Source organism: Apteryx rowi, unplaced genomic scaffold (assembly GCF_003343035.1).
Source record: "Apteryx rowi isolate R43461 unplaced genomic scaffold, aptRow1 scaffold_66, whole genome shotgun sequence".
NCBI lineage: Eukaryota > Metazoa > Chordata > Aves > Apterygiformes > Apterygidae > Apteryx > Apteryx rowi.
The window spans coordinates 671,369-681,034 of NW_020450938.1; the positions used below are offsets into that span (position 1 = coordinate 671,369).

At 39.1% G+C, this 9,666-nt stretch overlaps 1 protein-coding gene across 1 annotated transcript in view; it reads left to right on the top strand.

Moving 5' to 3' along the window:
• The window catches only part of WDR27 (WD repeat domain 27), an 83,757-nt gene that overhangs the window by 48,569 nt on the left and 25,522 nt on the right, over positions 1 to 9,666 (top strand). The window contains exon 21 of the mRNA XM_026085092.1: positions 35 to 132. Coding sequence (XP_025940877.1) covers positions 35 to 132 — 98 coding nt within the window. The remainder of the gene's footprint in view (positions 1 to 34; positions 133 to 9,666) is intronic.

Here is a 9,666-nt window from a genome sequence, read left to right on the forward strand (position 1 = left end):
AATGATGATCTGAAACTAATTTCTAATATTACAGGGATCAGCATTCAGTGCTCAGCAACCCGAAGCTTACAATCTTTTCATGACCGCAGCCGTAGGTGATGGCATCAAACTGTGGGATTTAAGAACACTGAGGTAAGGCCAGGTTAGGTATCTTAGAATAAAAAGGCCAGCTTTATCTTTATTCAGAATTGTCATACTTGCTGTGATATACCAGTAGGGATTCGGATGTGGAATCAGACCTATAATTAGGCTTTTAAAAAAGAAAATTAAAGGCTAATTTGAATTTACTAATTTTAACAGACCAAACAAAACATTGGGCAGATTTTTACTTTTGGTTCCCAATTATGGGTACTTATGTGGAAACCATTAAACAGTCAAGATATGTCAGCCATGTCTTACCTACTATATATGTAGAATTAATTTTATTTATAAAATAGTATATTGAAACGGATACTAATGGTATTTCCAAAACAGCATGTCATTCCTGCTAAAGGAGGTAGAATTAATCATTCAGCCTTTAAAATATAAATGTAATTGTAACAACATTATTATAAATCATGTATATAGTGCTATAAATATACATAATACTTTATCATAACCTCAGAATAAGATATTGCTCTTTTTCCAAAAATCTTCCAGTGTTGAACTTGGGAAAGCTGTGGGATGAGGGGGAGAAGTGGTGGGGAGGGATAATTGCTTAGCAAAGAAAATACTTGGGGCAATCTCTGTTGTATAGGCTGAAAGAATTATGTTTAAAAGAAAAAGGGGTTGGATGGGGAAGATGCTTATGCTTTAAATAATATTTTTGTGTTTGCTTTGTGTATATATAAATGTATATTTATTGAAAGATGTAATATATTTTTTCTAGTACTAAGTTTTCTCTTTAGGAAATACTTAATGATTGTTTCAATTACTTCCACATTTCTGTGATAAGAATATGTTAAGCCTATAGGGGGCATATATGTTCTTGCCAAAAACATTGCTGTATTACCTGCACTGAATGTCAGAAAGTAATGAAACTAGAGACTACTGAGTCTGGAATCTGTTACATTCTTATGTTTTTCTAATAAGTTGCTCAAACTGTGATTCTAGAAGAGTAATGAAAAAGTAGAGAGCTTTTCACAGATCACTTACCTGTCTCTTCCTCTTTAAATACTAATACAAGTAGAGCAGGTGAATGGTAAAATATTTAGAAGTGTAAAATCTGGGTAATCAATTAAATGAATATGGCCTGGGAAGAGAGAAATATTTTATTTATGTTCTTGCTCCATATTTAGTTTGGCAGTCAGTGCATTCTAGTGTCCACTGACTTCAGTCAGCCAAACTTAAAAAATTAATTCAGGTCCTTAATGACCCATATTTACAGTGTGAGCATTAGATGTTGTGTATATGTGTGTTTGTACATTACACAGTAATCATTGATACTAACTGATGTAGAGAAGAAATACAGAAAAGAAATCACTGTTTTTCATTTGCTTGTAACTTTCAGGAAAAAAAACACTTTTTAAAAATGAAATTTTCTCTCATTGCTCTGACTAAAGGTTGAATCGTCTGTATTTTAAAATCTATTCTGGAGTACTCATAAGGAAGAAAACTGTTCACTTTTTCCTAATGTGTTCACCAGGTGTTTTTCACATAGATAATTTAAAAATGGCTGTGTTTGGAAAGCTCTATCTTAACCTGGAACAAGGCACCACTGAAGCGTTAGGTCTACTATACAGTTACATGGTTTGAAAATTTTTGCTTTTTTTGTTCATAGATCCTGTCCAGTGAAATCCAGAACATTTCTTGCACTGTTGGGTGCTTACAGGAGAGATTAGTTCCTAAACAATCTTATTGTGGGCCAGTTCCTTTAATCTCTTAAAGTTGTTGATTTGTAAAGTTGTTGTATCAGCCATTACTGTGTTTGGAATGGTCCCTCTGGAAAGACCTCTCTTTTTTCTGCTTTGGGTTTGCCTGAATAGGGCTTGTTTAGAGAGACCTTTGTCCAGGGTTCTTGAAATATGTAGTCAAGGTAATATAGTCAAGGTAAGTCCACCTTCTGATTTGTACTGTTTGCAGTGTTGTGGGTAGTAACGCCAGCTCCAAGATTTCAACATTATTGTCTGTTGATTTTGTTCTAAATATTTGCTTCGGAAATCCACAGTGGAAGCTGTTTTACTTTTGTTTAATGTCCTAGTTGCACTTCAGTGAATTTTATCCATTGTTACTGAATTTAACAATATTGCCAAGTACAAAACTCTAATAAAATGGAAAGAAAAAAAAATCCAGTATGGTGTTCTTGAAAGCATGGGAAATTCTTTTCAGAGTAACTGTACACAATTTCCCTGGGAATCTTAGTTGTTTCTTTTGCTCATTTTCTTTGATGAAGGTTCCTTTCTTCATTCTTCTGACATGCATTCCTTATATTGTAACTGAGTGAGGAATCAGAGCAGAATGCTCAGGTTCTTTTTTGATCCTTGCTTAGAATAAAGCTTCATACGTTTTATTCTGGCCTGCAGCTTTATAAGATTTTTTTGCTTTGAGTTCCAAAAGAATTTTTCCATTTTGTCTGTTTTGTCAAACTAAAATATTTCCAGTGAAAATTCATTTAGCTTATTTTTTCTTTTTTTCTTGAAGTTGGTAAGACTATTTTGCACCTTCCCATTTACATCATCTTTACTGGGTAAAGCTGTGAATCCATCTGTCTTTTTGACTATTGATGATTTGGAGGCATTTCAAGGTTGCTTTGGAGAGTGCCAGAAAGTCTTACGGGTTCCTCTGAAGGTGGTACAAGAAAAGGCATTTTAAGTTTCTGATGTTGTCAGGCAACCTCACATAGCCAGGCCATCTTGCCAATAAGTGAGAGAATCTTGGACACTACTAGTGACTTTTGGACTACTCAGGCTTCTGCTTCATTTACTGTGAAATGCATGGATTTGTAAAGTTCCATCTAAAGATTTTGAATATTTTTATATTTCTCCTGCATTCTCCTCTTCCTTTATAACTGTAGCTAAGGAAAGAACAAACAAAAATATTTATCTRTGGTCTAAGTTGGAAGCAGTGAACATGGGAGTTAGACTGTGAAGTACAGTGGGAAACTGAAGAAATCAAAAAGAAGAAGAAATGAGAATCACCAAGAAAGAATCAGACAAATGTAATTATCAGGAGGTGATTGGTACAAAAGGCTGATGCACCAATGCTTTTTTGAAAGAATCAAAATATTCTTTAAGATAAAACACTGTAGACTCTAATTGTCCATAATACACAAGAAACTTTACTATTTTGTCTCCTTCTGCCTTCTCTCAATTGAACGCATTTTGGAGACATCACAATTCCTTCAGAAGTCAAGAGTCTAGTGCTCCATTCCCTTTTCTTACAGAGGAAAAACAAAACAACCTCAAATGGCAGCCTAGACTAAATACCAGTGTTAAGGGATACTATAAGAGCTGCTGCCTCTGGCAGGCTCCAGGACCCAGGGATCTCTCCATCCCAGGGCTGTGGATGCAGTTGCTGCTTTCACATTCACAGGTTCAACCAGGAGCGAGGCTGAGTGTGTATTCCACCCACACGCACACGCACATGCATATGCATGCAGAAGACACTGACACAGCCAGCTCCACGGACTGCCACATATGAAGTGCTGCCAGAACACTTCCAGCACTCATATAAAACATAAACATAGTCAAATCCCCTTCTTCCTCTCCAGCCCTTCACAACTGAGGTTMGCTAGTGAAAGCACACTCTCACTCTCTATATTCATGAGCTCATGCACATTCATGGATCTCTTGAACATCAGTACGGGCCTGCTGCCTGTCTAATATCCCTGCCTGGATTCTGGGCCTCCTGCTTGCCAGCTTGAAGTTTGCTAGCGAATTACACCCTTCCGCACACCAGGTTAGGGCAAAAATATAAATGCTCTGCCCGCCCCTGACCTCCCCAGTAGCTGTCCACCAGGCACATGAGCCCTATGACCCATGGACCAACTCCAGCTGCTGACACTGAGACCCTCACCCCCTCCAGTTGCTGGTATAGGACTCTCACTCGCTACAGTTGCTGGCACCACAGACACAAGGGCCTTTTCACCTGAGATCTGTCTCCAGTTGTTGGACCGAATTCACTCATCCCAGTCCCCCCAGTTGCTGGCCCTCCTGATGTGCCCCTTGATCCATGGCCCCTCTAATTACTGATGCTAGACCCTCACTCACCTCAGTCGCTGGCATCACAGGCACAAGGGCCACTACACCTAAGGTCTGACTCCAGGTTCTGACCTGAATTCACTCATTCTGGTCTCTCCAATTGCTGGCACCTAGTCCTCACAGCATTTAAATACAGGGTGGAGAGTGAGATTACATGGAAAGATAGTTAAGAAAGAATTTAATAAGAAGGTAGGATAAACTGTGCTGATCAGGCACAGGGCTTAGTCAGACAAGCATACTGATCAGCCACTGCTTGCATGTGACTGGACCCCTCTTCTTTATTCCCCTCTTTATTCTTCCCCAATCCCCTTACCCCAAAACATTCCTTAGTAAGTTTTGCATAGTCCCACAGGCACCCCTTGAATATCCAAAATCCTTAAGTTCATCTTGTTTCCCTCTTATCAATTGCAAAGTCCAGGTTGACCCTCTCCAAAACTACGCCTTAGTTTCCTAATGACCCATAACTTAGTGACTGGAGACTGGTCTGTGTCCTTGTCTCTGTTATCCCTTGTCTGTCAGGTTTGTGTCTCTGTGTGGTTTGTCTATTTCTTTCCCTGTTACTTATGATTCCCCTTGAACTGAAAAGGTACTCAATCTGATACCTTAAATGAAGCAGATGCTTTCATATTCCACATACTCTTACAACTAGGTGCTTCACTATGTTCTTATTTCATGTTAAATTTCACATGGCAGTCTTTCTTTACTTTCGTTTTACTAGTCTGGATCCCTTCAATTGCTTCATTCCTCCTGTTTGCAGGTTAGATAATTCCATGTGTTATAACATCCAGAACATAGGAAATTTCTTCCATTCATGATTTTAGGAAGCAACTATCAATTCGAAATGTTGCACTCTGCACTTTGTCAAATAGAGTTAGAATACTGATCAGGCACTTTTAGTTGTAGAATCACCTCACATTCACTATCAAAGTTACACGAATATCCTCATTTTCATGATTGGCTGATATTGAGAAAAATCGGTTGTCCAGATTTCTGCAGCAGTTTACCATTTTCCTTGCATGTTTTATTCCAAGGGTCACATTCACAGGAGATGTTCTAGAATATGAAGTAATGAAGGCCTTTCTTCTCCAAGATACATTGCAGCCTTTCTGCCATTTGGTGTCACTGCAGTGGACCTTTCCCTGCTCATCAGTAAAATGTGGCTAAAGTCATAGTGTCATTTGGCTTCATCCTTCTTTATGACACTAATTGCATGGCCTGGCTTTGCCTCAGATTTTCAGATGTAGCTTAAGTCAATCTCCATACTGCACTGTCAGGACCCTGAGTACACCATTAGGCCATAATTGCCCTGACAATTGCACAGAAACCTAGAGATGATGATATTGTTGGGACAATTGCTGCTATGTGGAAGGAAAGAGCAGGATGGAACAGGACGGCTGAAATTGGAAATTGTTTTGGGAGGAAGGAATGGGACAGTTGTGCTGTGCTGTCAGATGTGCTCGTTATCTCCCCAGAGGTGGGACAAACAGGGAAAAGCCCAATTTAGTGAGCCACTACTATGATTAGGGTGAGAAGGCATATGTGACAGCTGTGGATTATTGTTGCAGCTGTTGAGAGTGGCAGGGGCAAGATTTTGGGAGGAGCTCTCAGCCACCACACCTAACACCTTTGGTGGCAGAGGCAGCCTGTCCCTGACTCATACTCTGAATGTTGAGGAGTAGTTCAGCTGCTCTGAGTGCTTGCTGCTAAAACAGCCATTCTTCATCTCTTTTTGGCAAAAGGCAGTGGGTGCTTGTTGGACCTCAGTGAAGATATTGAAGAATATTGTTATACTACTTGGACCTACTGAATTTCTTCTGCAGATCACTCTGATTTGTGGTAATGCTTTAATGGAAGATCCTAGGTAAAATCAGTTTCGGCCTCTTTCACATGCTGAAAAGATTTGCCAATTGTATAAAGACAGCTTTTGACTTTAGGATAATATTTCCAACTAGTATTATGATCCTGTGCAACTAGATCATCAGCTCCCTTGGCAACATGTTTTTGTAGAATTCCTGCAGCCACATGGAACTCATCTGATACATTTTCTAACCATTACACTTCAGTGAGATCCTTAGGGTCAGACATGCAGTTTAAATGAGTGGCCCTTCAATTTTCAGATATTTTTCAGTTTCCAGCTCCACTGTGAATAGACTGCTTGACATCATCCTGAGCAAGGTACACATATACACATGCTCAGAGTTTGATTACTTCTCAGTCTGTTCTGAATGAGAGGATCCCGTGACTTGCCATCTTTTTTCCCAGAGCTTTGATTCTTGTTATCTGGATCCTGAGGGAGAAAGAGAGAAGCAGTGATTGGAGTTCCTCCAACTTTGAGACTAGGGATACATGGAAGCATACAGGATGGGGAACCTGTGGTCGYTGCTGGATGCTGCTGGTGAAAACATGCTGAGCTCCCTGAAGGGTGCAGTGTGTGTTTTAAATGAAATCCACACATACAGAACATCTGAGGTAGCTACTGCTACTGTCAGGTTATACTCAGATTTTCATAGAGCCTCAGTGAACCTGCTGGTACTGAAGGGTCTCTAACTAATACTACTGCACTGGGACAAGGCAATAGAATAAAAGGCAAAATGGTTAAAAAAAGAAATTTCTGCCTTGCAGCAAAGTTAATGCAGCAAATAGAATGAAATAAACTTGTTAGAATATTCCCTGATTTATGCAGATATGCACCATTTTGATATCTTTCTCTTACAAAGATAGAATATTAGAAAAAATGTAACATGGATTCTACAAGTTGTTTGTGACATAAAAAGATGCATGTTTTGGAATGTACACTGAAAGCTGTACAATGGAGAACATAGGGAAAATTTGGCTGTTTGCTCTCCTATACAATTACCATATGTTTGTCATGGTAACCCCTGAAAAGTTCTGACCAGAGAAGCATTCTTAGGAGGCTGAACAGCATGCCAGCTGGCCAAGCAAAGCTTGCAATATCCAAAATAAGTTTGATCACCACCTGTTGTTACTTAAAAAGCCACGGGAAAAGAAAAGAAACCTTTCAATAATGACTGAAGTAAGAGAACTCCTAGAATAAGCTAAGATTATACACATAGTATGTATCTGTTTATTGTAAGTTTTTTTCACTTCGTTCCATCACTGTAGTACCTGAAGATATCTGGAGTTAATAGATCGCATAAAAAAGTTTCTACTAGATCCTATGGAAAGTTAATTTGGACTCAATGTTTTGAAAAGTCTTCTTAGGGCAGGGTTTTTTATGGTGGGGGTAATTATATTTGTTCCAGAATGTACACTCTGATTATGGTGGAAAAGTTGAATAGGAAAACAACTAAGGAAATAGAATCCAGCATGTTAGTTATTACTGTGAACACAGTAGCACAGGGGAAAATGGCATGTCTGATGACTCAGACTTTGCTTTACATGGCTGTGGTGTAGCAGAGAAAAGACCAATGGAAGTCTGGGAGTTCTGTTAGCTCTTACGCATCCACCTGGAAATAGGTGGGGTAGTTGATTTATCAGGCATAGCTGCAGAGGAGTTAAATTCTCTTGAAAAGAAGTTGTTGGCGGTGGTCTATCAGGAGTCTCCTCTGTGGAGAAGAAACCTCATTGGGGAAGTTAGCTTTTATAGGGCCTGAGAAAGAGGGCTTAAGCACCAGGAACTAGTCCTGATGGTCAGTGGTCTACCTGAAGAAGAAGGATGATTCCAAAAGCATATTCAGGAGGGACAAAGGATATGTGAATTTTGTTTGTTTTTCTCATGAAGAAATTTCTTTCTTTGCATGCCATTGTGTTTTGTGATGATAAGAAAAAGGAACTGAAGGGGTATCCATATGCGACAATGAGAAAGGGCACTGAGGAGGGCTGTATTGTTTTGGGGGGACTCTGAAATTCCCAAATGCAGCTGGGACTCTGGAAGGGACGAGAACAGATGTGACTGGGGGCTGAGTTTTGGGAGAGACCTGTTACTACACAGCAATGAATAACACTTGGAAGGAGATACCACCTGAGTGCAAAATCAATTGGCAGATGAAGGCAAGGCCATACCTAGCCGTGAAGGGGACTACCAGACAGATGACRCTTACACATCTGCACTTCGTTTTTATTTCTCTTTGTTTGGCTGGCTAAGCTATTTGTGGGAAAGACTTGCCCAAAGTCACAAGAATGCCTTTGCTGCTTAAATGAGTAGTAAAGCCTCTAATAAGGCTCTAATTCACTTACCCCAACCATCCCCTTCCAAGGAAGAGTGTATTGTATCTGTATATGTCTTCTGAATGCTGTAAGACATCAATGAGAAAATGTCCAAAAGACATATAAAATTCTCATGGAAAGGGTTTCTCCTTTTGTTGAAAAGCCAGTGGGAGTTTGAAGATCACATATGCCTTTGCTTTCAGGAAGTGACTTGCGTGAAACGTCCACGTGCTGGAACAGTGATTTTAAAATAGTGATCATAAAGGATTCTCATTTTGTCACGTTCAGAGACAGGGCTTCTATCTAGTCAGGTGTAAACGTTAAGAACAATGTATATAACGTAAATATATATCAAAAAATGACAGAAAATTTCTTGAATGGGGAAGCCATGAAGCAAAACTAAAGTATGGGAAGCATGTACTACCCTTTATGTTCTCTTTTGAGTCATTTACTTTCTGGTATGTGAAGTACTTTGAAAGTGCCATATATGGTGGAATGCTGCATTTGAGAGGAAACTGAGGTAGTTACTATTCTCTTTTTGAGATAGTATGAAGTTCTAATAGAGGCAGGTTATTCAATGGACAGAATATAGCTGTTGGTAATTGAAAGTCTTATATCATTATTGCAAGAACTATGTGCAAAGTGGAAGAATGTTTTTACATCTTCAAGCCTGTCAATTACTGTGATTGTAAGTTACTTCTCTTGATGAATCACAGTATTCTCTTCAATTGTATTATTTACAACAGTTCTAGGGTAGAACTACCCTGAGATGAAGGGTCTGATCTTATATTGCTGTATACTCAAAATGTCCATTGAAATCAGTAGTTTTGATATGCAAAGTTTTAGCCGAGTATATACTCTCTGTGGAAGTTCAAAGCTGAGCTCTGTAAAATGATGTATTTTCATGCATTCACAAGTTTCTTGTTGATACTTTACTAAATGATAGCCATTGGATCTGTTCCATCAGAAAGTATGTCTCTTTTACCTGGTTGAATGATATCAACTTGACATTCTTATGAGGCTCTAAAAAGGAACACCATGGTATAACAATTTAGGGATTTCTGCAAGTAGATTCAATTGATCAAATTAATACAGTATCTGTGATTTCACTGGCCAGGAGAAAGAGTGCAGCGCAGGTGCTGGCCAGAGATGTCACACTTTCAAATTTGTCCCAGGACCTAGCATGTGTAATAATAATAATGATAATAATAATAATAATAATAATAATAATGTGCCGGGGGCTCGTGTGAGAGATGTCATGCAAAGACTGCCTAGGCTCGTCCATTCTTCGGACTATTACCCACTGCTGCTCTTCCATGTG